The 18346-nt window shown below is 43.8% G+C and overlaps 1 protein-coding gene across 3 annotated transcripts in view; it reads right to left on the reverse strand.

The window, feature by feature from the left end:
* FRMD4A (FERM domain containing 4A) overlaps positions 1-18346 on the reverse strand; it is a 359132-nt gene that overhangs the window by 257070 nt on the left and 83716 nt on the right. Inside the window, exon 1 of one of the 3 annotated variants that reach the window (XM_042053280.1) lies at positions 17333-17734. The exons of the other annotated variants lie outside the window; for them this stretch is intronic. Coding sequence (XP_041909214.1) covers positions 17333-17365 — 33 coding nt within the window. The 5' untranslated portion in view covers positions 17366-17734. Of the gene's footprint in view, positions 1-17332; positions 17735-18346 lie in introns of those variants that run through there. 3 annotated transcript variants of the gene reach the window in all.

Genomic DNA, 18346 nt, shown 5'->3' on the forward strand with positions numbered 1-18346 from the left:
AAAGCAATTGAAAAACAAAGGCCACTAGGATAGAGAATGAGTCAGGTGCAGATGTGTCTTAGACAAATCAATTTATTTTCCCTTGTCTGAAAGGCCCTTCTGACAAATTATTTAATGAGATTATCCTAAATCTTTTTCACAGAAGTCAGCTTCAAATCTGATTTCAGAGATTACCTGCTGCAATAATCCGGACATAATTCCTAAAATGCACTCGGGAATGCTGGGTCCAGTATTGGACACATCCAGGCTACAGAAGAGCAGCAAATACCCCGAGAGGCTCTGCTCACTGGGAGACTCAGGGGAAAGGTACTGTCTGTTTTGCACACTTGCCAAACACAACCCAAAATATATTAAAAGAAAAAAAAAAAGAGAAGGGAGCAAAATTAATGGAGCTTTATGGACACTATCAGGAATGCAGCAGGAAGTAATCAAGTACGAGATCACGTTGCTTGTGTGACTGTTGCCATGACATTCAAAAAGCACTTAGTGTTATCATAGACTATGAATATTCTGTTGGTTGATTGATAGTCTGTGGCTTTTTTTCCTTGTAAGCAAATGCAATGACAATATTAAGCAATTACTGATAATGTCACCCAGCTGCTTTCCTGCTGCCTGGGTGACAGGAATTCTGAACTGCAGGAAAAACAAATTTATTAAAGGATGGAGCGGCGCCCTGTGCTCGCTGGCGTTGCGTTTGACCAGGCACAACACAGCAGAAGGTTTCATCTACAGCAAATGAAAGAAACACATCCTCAGTAAACTTTACTAGGGGAAGTACCATGGGGCTTATTTAGCTCTGATTAGATCAATGAGTCTCTCTAAGCACAGCAATTAAAAATACAATTGGTAGCAATGTAGCCTGCTTTAAGCGTCTGCACGCCTGAGAAGTTTATACAGGGATAAACTTGTTAAAGTACATTTCCTGATTAGTAAATAATCAATATGCAAGGTACTTGGTAGCTTCACAGGGAGCAATGGGGAGGGCCAAATTTTCCTCAGCTAAGTGTTTCACCAGTCTGCTGCCAAGAGCTACTGCATTGGGCTTAATTTGTGGGTTATTTACCAAATTGTGTCCATCTTTTCCCTTAATTATCCAGCAAGGACTATATGTCCCTGCATGCAATGTCTGACCATGAGCCAAGCAGAAATTTGGGCTTGTATCAAAGAATAAATGTTGTCTCCTGCTGTTGCTGGGTGTGATGGAGTCACTGGAAGCATAATGGGAAGGTCTGCAACAAAGCTGGGTGTGAGATTTGGGGTTGTGGCCTTTGGCTACAAACTTGACCTGGATCTGATGGGCAGCACTAAAATATCAGCACCTTATGAAACTACTTACAACACTGAGGACTTGGCAGATACCTCCACTATTTCATGCTTGAAACAGAGGGAGTTTTAGCTGCACTGCTGTGTCTAGGTTTTATTACTTGTCCTGGAAAAGAGAAATCCAGGTCATGCTTCAGATACAGAGAGGCCATCTCCTCCCACCACTTGTGCTGCTCCCTCCTTGCATGCATGAGGTTCTCAGGGTAAGAAGACCTGGTCCAAAGTGTGCAGTGTCTCAGTTTTATGGCTTGCAGGGGAGGTAAAAGGCTGGCTGCTTGCTTGCTGTGAATCTTATTGCTACACGTGAAGTCAAAGCAAATATCTTTACACATGATAAAGATTCAACCCTAAATTCATAGGGGTTAAACCCTATAAAATGTAACAGAGATGAATATCCTGCTCATGGACTTTTAAAGCATTTTATGTCAGGGCTTTTATTTTATTTTACATTAATTTTTATAGGAGGGTTAAAGTAAACCTGTAGCAATAATAGCATTTTCTCTTAAATTTTACAACACTTTGCCAATAAAAACTGGCATTTTGGTATGTGCAGAGAGAAAAATATAAGAGGTTGACAAATTAGAAAAATTGTGAAAGGTTTCACAACAAATACAGGCCGTAGCTTATCAGCTGGGTAAATCTTCATGACATGTAAAAGATAATTTTGAAATAGTGTTTTGAATCCCAAACTACACATGAATCAACAGCAAAATGCTAGATGGCAGTAATAATAATAATAATAATATATTTAAAGGCAGATCTCATCTGAGAGCTGAATTCAGGATGTAGGTGAATGGAGATTCAGAGTGTAAGACACGTGGAGATTGTGTCCACATTTGCACACCACCTTCTAATAAAGTATGGGACACTTTCTGGAAGAGAACAATGGGAATGATTATGGTTTAGAAAACATGACCAGTGAAGAAAGGTTAAGTGATGTAGGTTTCTGTGGTCCAGAAAAGAGAAGCCTGAGGGGTTGTGAAACAGATTGTCATGGAAAGGTGAAAGATAAGGCAGGGATTAATTACAAGAGAAGGACAATCTGGCTTCCTCTGCAGGGAGAAATGAAGTGGGCTTAGGAAAACCTCTTTAAGGGTAAGACTAGATGAGCATTGGGAGAGGAGCCTGGTCACCTGGGAGACAAATCTCTTTGAAATGTTGAGAACAGTTTGGACATACTTGTACTGTGAACAGTGCAAATGTGCCTGTTTTGTGTCCAAGCTTGAGAGCCTTCCAGGCCTAATTTTTTAATAAATTTTGCTGTATACTGAGAGAGTTTGGCATATACTGTCTCCTGAGCAGTTTGCAAACAGACAGAGCTTCAGAATATTCTTTTGAAAGATGTGTGGGTGGGCAGGTATTACAACTTCAGTGTAGGAAACTGGGGGAGAGAAAAACAGAGGTTTAAGCAATTTCCCTAAGGCCAAGGAAGCAACAAGCATGTCAGACAAGGTTCAGCTGCAAGCATTTCTGCATCCAGCAATCCTCAGAAGCTCACATCCACCCTTTCCATCTCAGAGCATCTACCTTTTGGGGCTCCCTTTTCATCTGGCTCTATTTTCATGCAGTTGCCTGGCAGCTTCCTTGTTTTTTCCTCCTGAGCACCTTGCTAGTCACCACATCAATAACTGCACAGTTTGAGTTTGTAGCTGCCTTATGACAAGTGAATACAGCTCCTAACCAGCCTCCAAACCCTTCCACCAAAGCTCTGCTGAGCTGCATAAAGCATAGGAGTGACCCAAGATTTTGTCCCAGTGGGCAAAAGGCTGCCTCCAATGACACCACCAAACCTCCAGTAACAAGAGCTGGATCAGACTGGAGGAGAGTTTGCTTTCTTGCCTGGAAGATGGTCAGCGCATGGCAGGAGTGCATGTCTCAGTGCTCATTGCTTGCCCAGCCTGTTCCCCATAACAAATCCCCAGAAAAAAGACCTCCTAGCCAGCTCAGAATGCCAGTTTCAGAGGGGAATAAGCAGTCTTTAGAACTTGATCAGCTTTCATATGGCATTGGCTTAAGGTGAGGGGTGGTGTTCTGTGAGTTCTTGGTGAAGGAGGTTGCTTGCTCCAAGCACACCACAAACTCATTTAAAGATGAGAGCTCTGCCTGCCAAAGCAACAAACACAACAATGGCATCACTTCAGATTGACAGCCATTTCTTTTTTTCTTTTTGCCCTTCATTGCTTTTCAATTCACTTAGATGGCATCCACGGCCTTGAGGGACTAGGAACAATCACATTTAGAATGGTACAGATGTAAATCAATGCTTCTCACTTTTTCCTCACTGTGACTTGCTCATTCACCGAAATATCCTTCCACTTTCTTCTGCCTTTCTACATAAGGCATGGAATACACTCACACTGTGCCGGATGTTAATTAATCTCTCATAATCAGCTGGCTGGAGGGCCCCATTATTACCATGGGTTCTTTTAGAGTCAAGCCAGAAAATCCTTATGTCTTGTGCTGGAGCATTGATACCAAACCATGGCTGACTCCTCTGTGGAGTTACCTCTTGTATTTGCATCAGGAGCAGCACAGGCCTTCCCAGGCAGCCCCAGCCCCAGCAGTCACAGCTAATTTGTACATATGCTGCCATTGGATGGGTGCCACGCAATTAAGAGGATGCCCTCGAGGCATTAACATTCCTCGTCTCGAAGTGAGGGCGGTGGGAGAAGGCAGCAGAAGTTTATGGGGTGTTATCCATGGGAGTGTGTTATTTCAACAGCATTTGTACAAATCTGTGAGGACGATTCAGAGCCGGGCAGGGAGCCAACACAAAGAGGTTTCTGAGGCCGCAGTGGAAAACTCTTGAAGTCCCTGTTTGCTGGAAGAAGATGGTGATGAGGCAACATGGGGAGTTGATGGTGCTGGACTGGAAAATGCTGATTTCGCTTCTGACCTGTTGTCTCTGGGACCTGGACAACAGGGGTTACCCACATTCTTTAGGGTGTTTGTAACCCCTAGTCCCAGTAAAAGGCCCATCAGCTAGATCCCTGTAAAGCCCTGACAACAGAAAGGGTATCAAGGTCTTCATCCCTCCTGAGGAGGAACTGAGACACTGAACAGCAAGGACACCAGCATCGTTCAGGGCCTTGGTATCAAACCAAGGGACCTAAAAGTTCCAAAGGACCAGAGCCAAAATCTTGCCATGACAAGTCCTTTCCACCAGAGAACTTCTGGGGTGCAGGGGCCCTGTGGGTGAGTTTCTTTGGATTATCACAGAGCTCCTGGCCCTCGGGAATCCATCGGCTGAGTGCCCTGGGATACTATTGCAGCCTTGACTTAGGCTGGGAGAAAGTCTGAGGCTGACATGCTTTGACCAAGACATCTTGGAAGCAAGCAAACTGGAAAAGGTTTGACAGGAAAATTTTAAGCCAAATTTCCACCCTGTGTTGCTCTTAGAGACTCAGTGAGTCCCATTACTGTCTGGCAGAAGGATCTTGGCTTCATGGTCCATCCCAAGCTGTGTCCAGACGGTCCTTCTCTAGGACCACCTGGGAATGGTGAAAGTCTTTGCCTTTGCAAGTCTGGCCTGGGCAGGACTGTGTCTATCCTCTTTATCAGCATATTATAGGGAGGAAAACACTTGGTGCCACTCCTCCCTGCCTCACTGCTACATTTAAAAAGCCACAAAATATATAGAATAAATTAATTAAAAATACTGCACTTTCAGCTGCACTGATTTTGGGAGAATTACATTCTCTCCCACCATTAGTGCATTTATCCCCCAGTGCTAAAATGTGTATACTGAGGCTTCAGTGCTGCTGGCTAATTTAGGAGTGTTGCCATCATCATAAAAGGAAGAAAATCAATTCAAATCAAAACCCCACAAACAAACTATGACCTTATTCAAATCAGAAAAAAACCCAATCCCAACCTCTGCCAGCTATGGTAGGATGCCAGAGAAGCCGAGAAGCCATGTGAGATGCACAGCATTGATTACTGTGTAATAATGATTTCCCTTCAGCCCGCAGACCCCACCGTATCCTTCATTCCGCATTCCAGAGCGCATCTCTGAGCATCAGCGCGGCTGGGAAGTAACACACACCAGACCTCTCTGGGGGCTGCAGGTTAAGTATTGCACTTAGATTTTATGGAGCAGAAGAGTAGATAAATTCTGTCAAATTAATGTAAATGCTCAGCAATAATTTTTGCTTCTAAGAGTCTTTAACCATTTCTTTTTGTGAATCAGCATGAATCTCTCCTCACTTCTGAGATTCAGTTGGGTTTGGTTTTGGTTTTGTTTGTTGAATTTACCAGTTATTTGCTGGAAATTAAAGTTTTAAATCATTCCTAATTCTTGATCCTTATTCTGTGCTTTCTGGAGCATCACACAGACAAAGGAGGGGCCACGATATTCCTTGCTGAATACAAACTGGCACAGTTCCTTCCAGGAATGTTCCTTCAAGGGTGGTGGTATAACACAAATTTGCATCACTGACTCTCTGCCCTGCGTTTCGTTCCCTTTGGGTTTGGTCTTTTCTCCACTGACATTAATTCTTTTACAACATACGTAATAGGCAATGTAGCTTTATTTCATCTCCCTGTTTGTACTGTGGGTGATACCTCCCAGGGAAGATTAATGATTTAAGCTGATTTAATGGTGCATGCTTTCCATAGGGAAAAAAAAATTAAAAGAAAAAAAGAAAAGAAGAAGAAACCCTTTCTCTTTTTCTGCCCAAATTAAAAAATGTTATCTTCTCTTGAGTTTTGGGGTTTTTTTCTCCATTGTTTGTTGTTTTTCAGCCTTTGATGGCCTCCCAAACAAATTTACCATCTTTCTGTGCATCTGTGATGTTCCCATATTTATGTGAGTCATTCCCACCAATAAGCCTGGGACTGAGCTGAGTGTATGTGAAACTACAGTTTATCTCTACTGAGTTTCAGGAGTTTTGTCAGGGGAGACTTTGACCCTACATTATGTAGTCTCATTTACCTTATTGTTCTGCCACCTTTCCCTTTTCTTCTTGCTCTATCCAGGAGAAAAGCCAGCTCACTTGGCAAAAGAGGTTTGTTATGTCTGTGGGAGAGATTTGAAACATTTGGCTGATGTTTCCCCCTTGCACTTGCTGAGGCACCAGAACATTGTTACCACCCGTAAAAGGATGTTCAAAAAAACCTCAAACCCAGACATATGTGACAAAACTGTGGTCTAAGCCAAAAAAAGAAAAAAAGTACTTAGAACTTTTAAAGAGCTGGTTGGAGGTTAAAGAAATGCCAAAAAATATTTTTGTTAAATTTTTTCTTCTCAATCTACCTGACAGTCTACTTTAATAATAATGTAGTGTTTAGTAACTAGAAAATTTACACTCAACAAGAATGCAAAGATCATGAGTAAATATACAAGAGTGACTTAAAATAGGGTAACTACTGGTATATGCAGACACATATTTCTAAAAATGAGTTGCAGCACATCGTAAAAGTCACACCCATTTTATAAAGCTTTCTTTACTGCCCTGTCAATGGGGGAAAGTAATCAGATTCAGCTTTCATGTGGACAAAGACATTTATTCCAGGCAGAGATGGCACACAGAGAGATGCAAATGGGAGGACGCGATTTCCCTCCCCACCCTCAGCACATGGTTTTCCCCAGTGCCGTGTTTTCGTTTGTGCATTCAGAAGCTGCCTGGCATTTCAGTCAGTTCAGCCCTGCTCACACCTCCTCCCACGGCTGTCTGTTTTGTCAGCCTGGGTTACTCCAAAAAGGTGCAGGGAGAAATGATTAACTGCAGTCAATTTATCTGGAATTCTTAGGGGAATGAATAACATTACCTTAAGTAAAAAATAGCCAGGCGACAGCAGTCATATGCTTGTTGATGTTATGCACAGCACTGGGTGGATATCAGGGTGAAAAGTTAAAAAATGCCAGGCATGAGTGGATGTTTCATGATGCAATTTTTAATTGCATGATCAGATGCTCCCTTCACCCTAACCTCTGCACCCATATTTTCCTTCTTTCTTGTGTGGGGTGGAGCTGCCTTAAGGATGAACCAGGGAAGGTGTCTGCTTTCTAAAGGGCTCCTTGGCATTTGTGGCAGACAGAAGGTGCACGAGGAAAGAAGCTGGAGAGTGCTGCAGAAGGTGAGGAAGTCTTTGGGTGAAGATGTTTGGTGATGAGTAATTCATATATCCCAAACTTTTACTAATGATCCCTGACATCTAGGCTTTATTTTTGGGTTTCTGAGAGTCACCCCTGGCACATCACTTGAAGAAAGCCTGGGCTCTACCAAAATGGAGAGGGACACAGTGAACACAGAAAGTGCTGTGTGATGTTGAGGATACAGAAAAGTCAGAAATGTCCCAAAACTGAAAGAACCCTTTAACGATTCCTTCATGGCTCAATTCTACATCAGTTAAACAGAGACAAAGCACAGTATGATTATAGGCTTTGATGAACTTTGATACTGTTGTAATTAATATTTCAGAAAAAATACACAAGAAAATTAATAATTCTGTTCTCAGGGCAGTATTCAGTAAATAAGATGTAGGGTTGTTTGGTAGGGAATGAGGAGAATACAAAAAAGGAATAGCTGCTCATTATCTGAGCGCTGTCCATCTTATGAGAAACCTGTGGAAAAAACCATTTGTGGGACTGCATTGTTAGTTGGGACAGGGCTGCAGGGATGTCCTTTGCTCCAGTATTTCCCAACTTTGCATCTTGATGATGTTCCCTCTTTAAAAAGCAGCTTTACATGTGTGAATTTTACCACCCACATCCAACTGGGACATGGGGTCAGGGCTGTAGGGGGTTTCCATGCCATAGGCACATGTTCTCCACCTCATCTCTGCCCCTCTACCCCTGACTCCAGAACTTATCTGGGGTTTAGTCCTGGCTGCCTCTTCTCAAGCTCCTTTCTCCAGCCCTAATCCTCTGTCCACATCCTCCCTTCCTCCTAGACTGTTTATTCCAGCTCAGATTATGTTTCCCCTCCACTTGGTGCCTTATTTTCCACGCTGCTGCGGGTGTCAGCAGGGATCCTGGGGATGCAACACAGGCTTCCTGTCCCACCCATTGGGAGTCACCAGTCTAATCAAGGACAGATCCTGCCTTAAAGCTCAGATGAGCTGGTTCCAGCCTAGATGTTTCTCAGACATCCCTACCAGGGTGCCATCAGTACTAGTAGAAGAGACACCCAATTACAAGTGAGGGTGTGAGCATTGAGGCACTGGTGCCACAGAGAGGTATCTGATGTTATGAAGACACATTTAATCTCTCATCTTACCTGATCTCTCTCTAAAGACCACAATGCATTAGGGGTGGGGTTGTGCCAACCCTAATGAGGCTAAATATTGCCTTATTTGTGCCATATAATTCTTTGGCCTGATCATGGAATATTTGCTGAAAAGATTAGTCTTATAAGTAATTAGTCTTTCTGGAAAAGAATATCAGTGGCAGCAGATAATACTCAAACTCCCTCTATCCAAAACAATTTAATCTCTTCTAAATGAAATCCATTTTTCTAAAGAAAAATGACTTCCACAGTATTATTCGGAACCTGGCCATGGAGAGATTCAACTTTAGATGCAGCAGTAATGATTTCTCCTAACTTTGTATTTCAATTCCTAAGCTACTAGAATTAATTGAGTGTGTAATTAAGGAAGGGTTTTCTTACCAATATGATCATGCCTATAATTAAAATCTCACACAAATGTGTATGTGGAAGAATAGGGCAGGGCAGAGCAGGGAAGAGACCAAACTGTCTGACAGGTTTACATCAAAGGACCTGAGCTCCTGCAGCTCTGAGCCAGAGGGAGGGGAGGAAGGGAAGACAGGACAGGCTGATAACTGACTTGATATATTGTTTTTGACCTCCTGTCTTCAAAGCCCCGAGTGGTTTGAGTGCTGTCTACTCTGGAGATGGCTTCTACCTTTAATGTTCCTTCAGCACAGCCAAGCTTTGCAAGTGTTTGTGCTACCAAGAACAGAAGAGTGATGATATCTGCCTGTTTTCAGAGGGACTGGAATGGGTTTGGCTGCTGCTTTGGGCTGTTCCTCGTCAGAGCTGTGGCCCAGGTGACCCCATGTCATGTCATGAGAGCCACCACTTTCCTCTGGTGTTTGTTGCATGGGAGAGCCATGAACAAGATTCTGTTAAAAAAAAGGAGTGGTGCGTTTTTACTGCTGATATTTATACTGCATTTACTACTAAATCAGCCTTAAATAGCTGTTCAGCCTGTCATGTGGGACCCAAGTCAATGTCTCTGCCTCAGGACAGCTGCATTTGGGAAGATTCTCCTGTTCTGAACATGGAGAGATGTTGGGTGCTGGGAAGCTGCAACACAGCACCTCCACAACAGCTGAGCTCCTGCACAAAAGGAACAAGGGCATTTCCTAAAAAAACCCAAACAAATCACCAAAATGGGGAGTTGGAGCTTGAGATGAAGAAGGAATTGACTCCCTTAGCTGGTCTGCCATGTGTTGTGATACTCTGTGACTGTATAAGGGAGGGGGGAATCCCTCCCTCAGAGGATAACCGAGCCAAGGATCAAGACACTGAGGGAAAACAGGTGTGGATGAATGTTGCATGAAAGAAGCCACCCTGAGCAGGGAAACTGCTCTCTCATTTGTTTGGTATCTGCTGTGGTCAGGGAAACAGGACTTTGTATGTTTAATGACATTGTAATATGTTTGTAAATCCCATCAAAAAGACACCTGCATCTGTCCTCTGGTCTCTGAACTGGAACAACCTGAAGGGCCTGGGATTTTTGTCTTGCTGGCTGAATCCCAAACGGGGTCAGAATTTTGGTCTCATAGATTTGGTGGGGTTTATGTTGCAATGTAGATAAAAGAGCCACGCAGGGAAAGTTAAGGTACATTAGGTGTGTGTTCTCAGGAAGAAAGCCCACAAGCCCAGCTGCACACATCTTTTACGTTTATTAAAATCCAGTAAAATACTATAAGAAATAGTTACTGAAGTCTACATTACTGAAGTCTGTGCTGGGGTGCTGAGAGCTATACTGGTATGCACTGGTTATGGCTCAGATATTTTTTACATGAAATATGCATCGTGCAAATGCTTTATTGCATTGCATATAGTCCCAAACATTAAACACATGCAGTCCCTACCAACAACTGCCTTCAAAATGACCTAATATATCAGGCAGATGTGCAGGAGAGCTGTTTTTCTCTGTAGCTAACTACCAGGCTGGCATTTTGGAGCAACCATCATTTTTTGCTCCATAATCATCTTGCTCATAACTTTCTCATTTTTTCAGCTTTCCCATATTTGCAGCAGTTAAGACTTTGTGACCTTCCCCAGGGAATGCAACCTGTGATTCACAGCTTAAGAGTGGGTGTCTGTCTGAGTCCTGCATTTGAAAAGGGTGGCCAATTGCCTTGCCAACAGCTGCCATTAAGTAAAATACTTAATGAAACGACTGGAAAGATGAGTGCTCACCAGTGTATTTTCTCTGCACTTCCTAAAGAAGCCTGTGACCCACACACTGAGCTAGCAAGCTTTATGCTCTTAGTGCTGTCGTTATCAATTTTATTCCCCCCAGTCCATGCCTTGCCATACTGCATTTTAAACATTATTATCAATTATTATTATGTTGTTATTGCTGTGATTGTTATTATTAATTTCATTTTGGTACCTCTGTGGTCTTTACGTAGCCCCCCAGTCTTAGGTCCCATGGAAGCCAAGAGAAGGTCCTTGGGCACTTTCAGGCAACATCAGCCACATGAAGGCTTAGGGAATGTAAGACCATCCTGGGCACCTCTGCTGCAGCCTGGCTTTGCACAGGCTGAGCAAGACATGGAGAATTGAGGCCAGGGTGCAGGATGGCTTGAGCTGAGACATGGTGTCTGGACACTGGGAGGTGAGCAGGGCACGTGAGAGTAGTTCCTATTTCCATCCTCTGAAAGAACCCAGTGGTATCTGACACACACTGTGAGAGCTTTGGTCACCAAGGCATGCTGTGATCATTCCAGGCTCCAACACAACAGTGTGCCAAGCCTAACTGCACCTCCCAGTGATGTGGTCCTGATGCTGAGCTGATGATGGCAGAGGGGGGATCAAACTGTCTGTGAAAGGCAAAGCAATCCCAGCATTGTGACTATCCTGGTTCATCTCAGGGGCTCTCTGATAGCCACAGGAGAACTCAGCAAGAGCTGAACCCACTCAACCTGGTGTGCAGCCAAGGGTAGGTCCTAGGATAGTGTAGCTAGGTCCTAGGATAGTGTAGCCTGGACTCGGTTGTGCTCCTGAGGATGCTGAGAATGGACAGTACCCCCCAGGCTTTGGATCATGGGTGAGATACCAGAACTGGAACCACAATCCTTCCTCTTTGAAAACAGAAGCAAAATGCCCCCATTTCCTCCCAACCTTCAGTAGGGAGCATTTGGGGACAGGGATTGTGTTCTCATGATCCTGCACTAAGCATACAAGTCCCTGTGCTGGATTCTGATCTCCCAGCGCTCCGCAGTGCAATTCCCGTTAACAGCGCAGATTCTGGCTCCTGCCCAGGGTATATAAAGTATATAAAGTTTCCTTTCTCTGTATGGTAAATAACCCACCCTGCTGACGAATGCCCAGTCAGGCATGGAGCTCACTGCTCTGCTGCAAAGCACAGCCGGGGAGGAAAAATAACCTTTCGGCTTTATGTTCAGTGATATATTGTCTTTAAATCTGAATGGGTTTAGGAAATGTTACAGAACAGAAACGGTTCTGCTTTTCCAGAGGCATAATGTTATGGTACAGCTGTTCCAAAGCCAAAGTCTGCTATGAGTTATGCCCCTACATCCTCTCTCCCAGGTATTTATAAAATTATGATTAACAGTAGGAGACATAGGACTTCATTATTTCTTGAACTGCCTTTCTTTTTAGCCATCTACAAGCTCAGAGAATTACATATGGCCTCATTAACCTCTGTGTCAAACTGATAATAAGGCAGGGAAGGAGGTACCCCTTCAGCTGCTCGACAGCCTGTGCAGGGGCCCTGTGGAAGGGCTGCTGAGGGAACACCAGCACTTCCCATGCTACGAGCTTCATGTGTCCATATCAGCTCGTGGGTGGTTGCACAGGAACCTGAAATGTTGTGTTTGTGTCTGTGTGCTCACTGCCCATGTGAAGTTACTCCATCTGGGACATCAGAAACCCCAGAAATAAATGGCTTTGGAAATCTCACTCTGTGTCATTAGCACTGGTGTGTGTCTATCTTGATGGGATACTCAAAATGGGAGTGAAAAACACAGTTGTATCAAAACAGGGATCTGAGACTCCATAGGAGGAACGTGAATGCTTTTGGAGGGACGGGGGACAACTTTTGTCTTTTGATCTTTTGGTATTCTTAAAAACACCAGGACTGGTTTCACAACACAGGCAATTATTCTGCCTCTTGGCTTCTACAAGAGTGCTGTAAAGTGATTTTAATATGCATAGCTGTCCAGACAGTGCAGGATCCTAGCCTGAACTTCTGCAAGAAAACTGACGAGATTAAAGGTTAGAATCTGTTCAAATGTTTTGCTGCATGCAGCTGCACAAAAAATCTGCTTATATAAACTTGTTTTCAGTGCCATGCAAGAAAGGTGAAAGACTACAGCAGTCCATAGGTGTAACCCAAACTCCAGACTTCACTTTCCCGGAGGTAATTTCCCCTCCTGATTTCCTCCCCTGACAATCTCAAAGGCCAGCTGTCACAGCCTTTGCTACTTAGGATTCCCAGCATAGAGGATACTTCCCCAAGTTTCTCTGCTTCGAGCCACTGTGAACTTCTCTAAGGCACAAGGACAACTTAACCATTCTTTGTGAAAGATCCAGTGGTCAAAAACTAAATGGCTTTGAAAACAGAGACAACAGGGTTTAACAAACTAACAATAACGCCATGGGAGTTTGCTAATCCCCAAAATCTACAATAAACAGATAAAGTTAATAAGATTCAATAAATGAGAACAGCCCCATTAATGCTTAAAGAGCACTATCTAAATACTACACACATTATTTACTGAGTTCCCTTGCTGAATTCGCTGTGCACAGGAACACTCAAAATTCATTATCTTTGGATGCAAAGCTTAGTAAATTCGACAGTAATTAATCTCCATTTACCCTCCTCGTGTGTTTCTGAACAGACGAAAAGTTCACTGAAAAAGTTCTTTCAGCTGTTCTGAAAGAGAAGCAGTGCTTTGATAAACAAAAAAGCGCCAAACACAGGCTTCTGAAAGGAAAATAGAGCAGTAGCCAGTTCTGCATGGTTCGAGCCAGGTGCTCATTGCAAATTCAGTAGCATGCACTGGCAAGTGTCAGCAGCAGAGAAACTGAAATTACTGAAATTCTTATGCCAGTGTAATTTGCTGAAGGCGATGCGCTGAGGGTTAAGGCAAATTGTGCATGTGTTGAGGATTATAAAACAAATTAAAATGGAGGCTAACAAAAGGAGTGCAATATTTATGCATTTCTTCATTCTTTTCATTTTGCGGTACTCAATCAACTTCACAGTCTCTTAAGGTGGCATGGGGACATTGCTATTGTGTACATTCATTTGCTTTGAAAAAGGGGGCTCAGATATCCTAGGCTACAGAATTTAACTGGTTCTGGTAATATTTATAAGTATCTCCATTAGCCCACCAAATATTTACAACCCACCATTACTTCTAATCAAGTGAAATTTAACCATCAACAAAAAAATGCAGTAACTTCCCTATTCAGTGTGTTCTACTGATCTGCTTCAATTTTGATATAGCAGCCCATTTTACCGTGTAACCCTTCCCTTTGCCTTGAATTCCTGCATTTGTGCACCTTGGTTATACAAAAGCAGAAATATTTTAATCACCCACGGCTTGCTGCAGTGGAGTCCATTACACGGTGTAATGTGCTTAATGTTTAATACCCAATTTACCAAATATTTTAAAGAGTTCCTAAGTTACTAAGTACCCACTGCATGATCACCCAGTACAGCCCAGGAGCCAAATGGGTTATTACCTTGTGGAATAAGAAACAAGTCCTCTATGAAGTATGATCTTGGTTGTATATTCCCGGCCCTCTGCTGGCAAGCCCTGCCATGGAGCTGGTTGGAGAAGTGAGGACATCGTGTCCATGACTCTATTCAGTGTCTCAACTCCAGCCCTCCTGCACAATAAACTGGACTTTTCTAGTCAAGATGTGCCCACCTGTCCCTCTGCCAGCTCTGACGTGGAGTGACAACCTCTGTGAACAATAGGGACCAAAGAGCTGACAGCAATCTTATTTTCAGTTGCCACCATGAGATTCATCCAAGTCCACCTGAAGGGATTTAGACCTCAATTTCATTCCAGGGACCCTTGCATTTGGCTATGAGAGGCAGATGTAGGCTGTTCTCACCCAGTGGTGACAGACTGTGAGAAGCACCTGCGGAGTCAGCTCTTCCTCCTACTTACCCATGGAAACAAAGAAAATAGTTTGATTTTATTTTTCTGTCTAAATTTGAGCAGGCTAAATAGAGCTGCTTGGGACTCTAAGGATAAAACTGAATCTTTATGTGCATTTCACTGTGACAGGGAGATGTTTTCGCACAGGTTCAAATCTTGGAGCTCCCAGATGCTCCAGGCTCTCTCCAGGCGGCTCTGCCAGAAATGACCAGAAGCCCACTGTCCTTCATGTCACTGTATAAACCAAAGGACAAAAAACTTCTAACTGGCTTCCAACAGTTGCAGCCTTAGTGTAAAACAAGTGACAACAGATGGGATCAGACAGACGGGGGAATAGAGGGGGAAAAATGAGGCAGTATTAGGGTGTGACAGGCAGGGGTCTCGGCACATCAGCAGCCTCGCTGTTGTCAAGTTTTTTTGTGTAGTCATCACATATTAAGGTTGTATTTGGGGAGTTAATAGATTTTACACTTGATTTTCTAGCAGGGAGCAGGGAGCCACTGCCAGCCATGAAGCATCTTGGAAATTATATTAGTTTTTAAATCTATTCAAGTGATCTATGCATTGTTATTTCTCTGAAAGGTAAAGATGTAAGGGCCAAATCCTGACCTTTATTTCACAGCGTCTATTTGAATATCTCCATCAGCTGCCATGGAGCTACTCCAGATTAACGGCAACGTAACACCAACGTCAGGATCTGGATTTTCCAGAGAATCCCGTTGATCTTACATCATTGCAATAGATGATCTAAAATCACATTGCTTTGGCTTGAGAAGATTTTCCCACACACAAAGGAGCCCAGAATCTCTCCCCTTCTCTAATATTAAGGCAGATTGTGATCCAAAGGGTCATGTCTATATTCCCAAGTATATTCTTCTATAGGATCAATAAATAACCTGATAGTGGCAATTGAGATTACACTTTATGGATGGCATTATTAGGATTTACATTCCAGCTACAAAGCAGGTCAGATGAACAAACAGAATACCCAGTCCTGGACCACTTCCCTTACTCTACTCTGTAATTTTTATAGCTTCACACATGCTGCAGGTGCTGATACTACACACGTCTGACTGTAATCCACACATCAGCCTGAGAGCACACCAGTCCTGGGAGAGACTGCCTCCAGCAGTCATTTCAAGCCTGGTTAGAGGAGCAGAATGGAAACACCAGCTAGAGCGATGAAAGTTACATTTTCTAATAATGGAAATGAGATGGAAATGTTGGGCAGCTGCTTGGGCTTTCCTCTATTATCTGATTTAAAAAAAATAATACTGAGAAATGCCTTACAAAGCCTAACATTAATGTATGTATTCCTCAGTAATGAGAGATATGAATGGCTAGGTCTATAATCCCTTATAAATCTTACATTCTAAAAACTGCCCATAGCATTGTTCTTGGTAATGGAGAGCTATATGAAGTTGGCAGGTCCTTTTTAAATTATCAACTTACTGTGCAAGACAAAAAAACCTGAACTAAAGTGGAAAAAAAATTACTCCCCTGGAGAATTTCAGTGCAGACATTTGCTGGCAAATTATTTTTATTTAAATCACTTTTCTTGGTTTTAATATTGAAAAGACTTTCAATCATTGAAGAGCCTTTAATTTAGGATAGTGGATGGCAGGGATGTAATTGAGGAGACCAGACTAGCTCATCTGCTTCAGCACAAGGGCTGGACCAGACAATTTCTCAGAATTTTTTCAAGTCTGGCATTTATAGAAAGCAACTCTGGTTTGACTGCCCCTTCAAAACTGTTTGCATCTAAGACATATGAAGATACCCTGCTGCCAGCAAAAATTGCCATTGAATTCCAATTCTTCCAGTCTTGAGATGGAATACAATAGGGTTGGGTTGAATGTGGTGATGGACAGGAATCAGAAGGGTTTACTCAAGGCAGTTACCACATGGGATGGAGGCAGTAACTAAATAAAATACAATCAGGATTCAGTCTATCCCCCAGGACCACAAAGAAATAATGTCGCAGGAAGAAATTTTACAAACTAAACCATCACTCTTTTTTCTCTGTCTTTTCCCCGCTGGAATTCAAGTTTCTTTAATAATGAGGATTAATGTCAAACCTTTAAAGACAGTTGGGAGTGTGAGAAGGCAGCAGATAAGTGCAGCAATTCCTTAGCTCTGCACGCTCACTCTCTTTTACAGCTTTCTGCTCTGGATCCACAACAAGAGGTCTCTCACCCTGGCAGGGTATTTGGGCACAAAACCACCCGCTTTGCTTGTCCATGTCTCCCTTGCTGCTGAAAACACCACGCTGGGGTAGCCCAGTGTCCCCATCCGTCCCTGTGCCGCAGGTACTCTTCCCCCGACCGGCTCCCTGGGGAGCACGCACAGACACACAGACACAATGAGAGCCTCCAACTGGAAATTCAAACAAAAATATGGCTGTCTACTCCAAAAGGCAAACTCATTTACAAAGGTCATCTCTGTCGAGGAAGAGTGATGCGTTACTCCCCTCTTGGAGGCAACTGCTGTCGCTCCTCTGCCGAGTTACATTCACGACCATAGTTTTGAAAAAGAAGAAGGAAAAAAAAGAGAGGGAAAAGAAAAGAGACAAAAGCCCGGCAAGCCCCCTATTCACAGAGCTAGCCCCGCTACTCCCCTTCCCCTCCTCGGGTAAATTCAGCTTCGAAAGATATTAACATCTTTCCCTACCTTCGTTCTCATCGGAGACAGAAGCCCTTCCATTTTGGTCCGATCCTCATGCCAATCCTCGTCCCCCAACTTAGTATCTCGTGCCTGTCTCAAGCATCCCACACGAACAAGAGCATGTCAGGGACCGCCAGCGACACCCTTCACGGGAGCTCAGCCAGCTGCCAACCTGCCAACTTGCAATCCTCAGCCGCGTGGAGCACCGTTCCTGGAGAGACCTTCCTCCCTCTGCCTCCTCTCTCGCTCTCTGTGCATAATCTGCCCGCAGCTATGTTTGTACCATCGCGGCTGACAAACGATCCCTGCCTTACGTAATGCATTCAGCACAGGACAGGCGATCCCAGCCCCGCCGCGGGGCTCCGGTCGGCGGCAGCGCTGGGGAGGAAGGTGTGGGACCTTGCCCTGCCTATTGTGCCGCTGGGACCGAGCTGCGAACGCGCCCGTGTGCGGCTGATGCTCCTCCGCTCTCCGTGCTACCGAGGAAAGCACCCAGAAAACTTCGTCACCGTGCAAGATCGTGGATTCCCCGCGACTGACTTAAAAGGGTGTAATCCTCGTTCCAAGCCTCAGCCCAGGAGGTTTTCCCTGCTCGGGGAACGCCAACAGTTGGAGCATTTTCTGCTGGGCGCGTTTGCTGTCAGAGAGTGACCAAACCCACGCTGAAAGGGAGTTCCTGACAATTGTCAGCCGGGAATTCAGGGAGAGAAAGAAGAAAAGCTCACTAAACAAAAGGAATATACTCCTGCAAAGTTGGTCAGCAAAAGATACTCCCTGAATGAATTTCTATTGGCATTTTAATTCAGATCAGAGCATGCTTTTGTGGAAAATTCCCTTATTGCTCCTGCTTTATGCATTTTGTTTTCCATCATGAAGTGATGCTAGGACTGAATCTCTTTCAGAAAAAAAATCCAACTAAAACCAAGTTTCAGACCTGCAAACACACCAGTGTTCAGTCCACAGGACCAGACTAGACCAGTCCAAAGTAAAACCCTTTTGAAATGCCATCAGATGAGCACA

This window comes from Corvus kubaryi, unplaced genomic scaffold, assembly GCF_017639235.1.
Source record: "Corvus kubaryi isolate FWS band 111438036 unplaced genomic scaffold, C.kubaryi_AGA036_p1.0 135, whole genome shotgun sequence".
NCBI classification, from domain to species: Eukaryota; Metazoa; Chordata; class Aves; order Passeriformes; family Corvidae; genus Corvus; species Corvus kubaryi.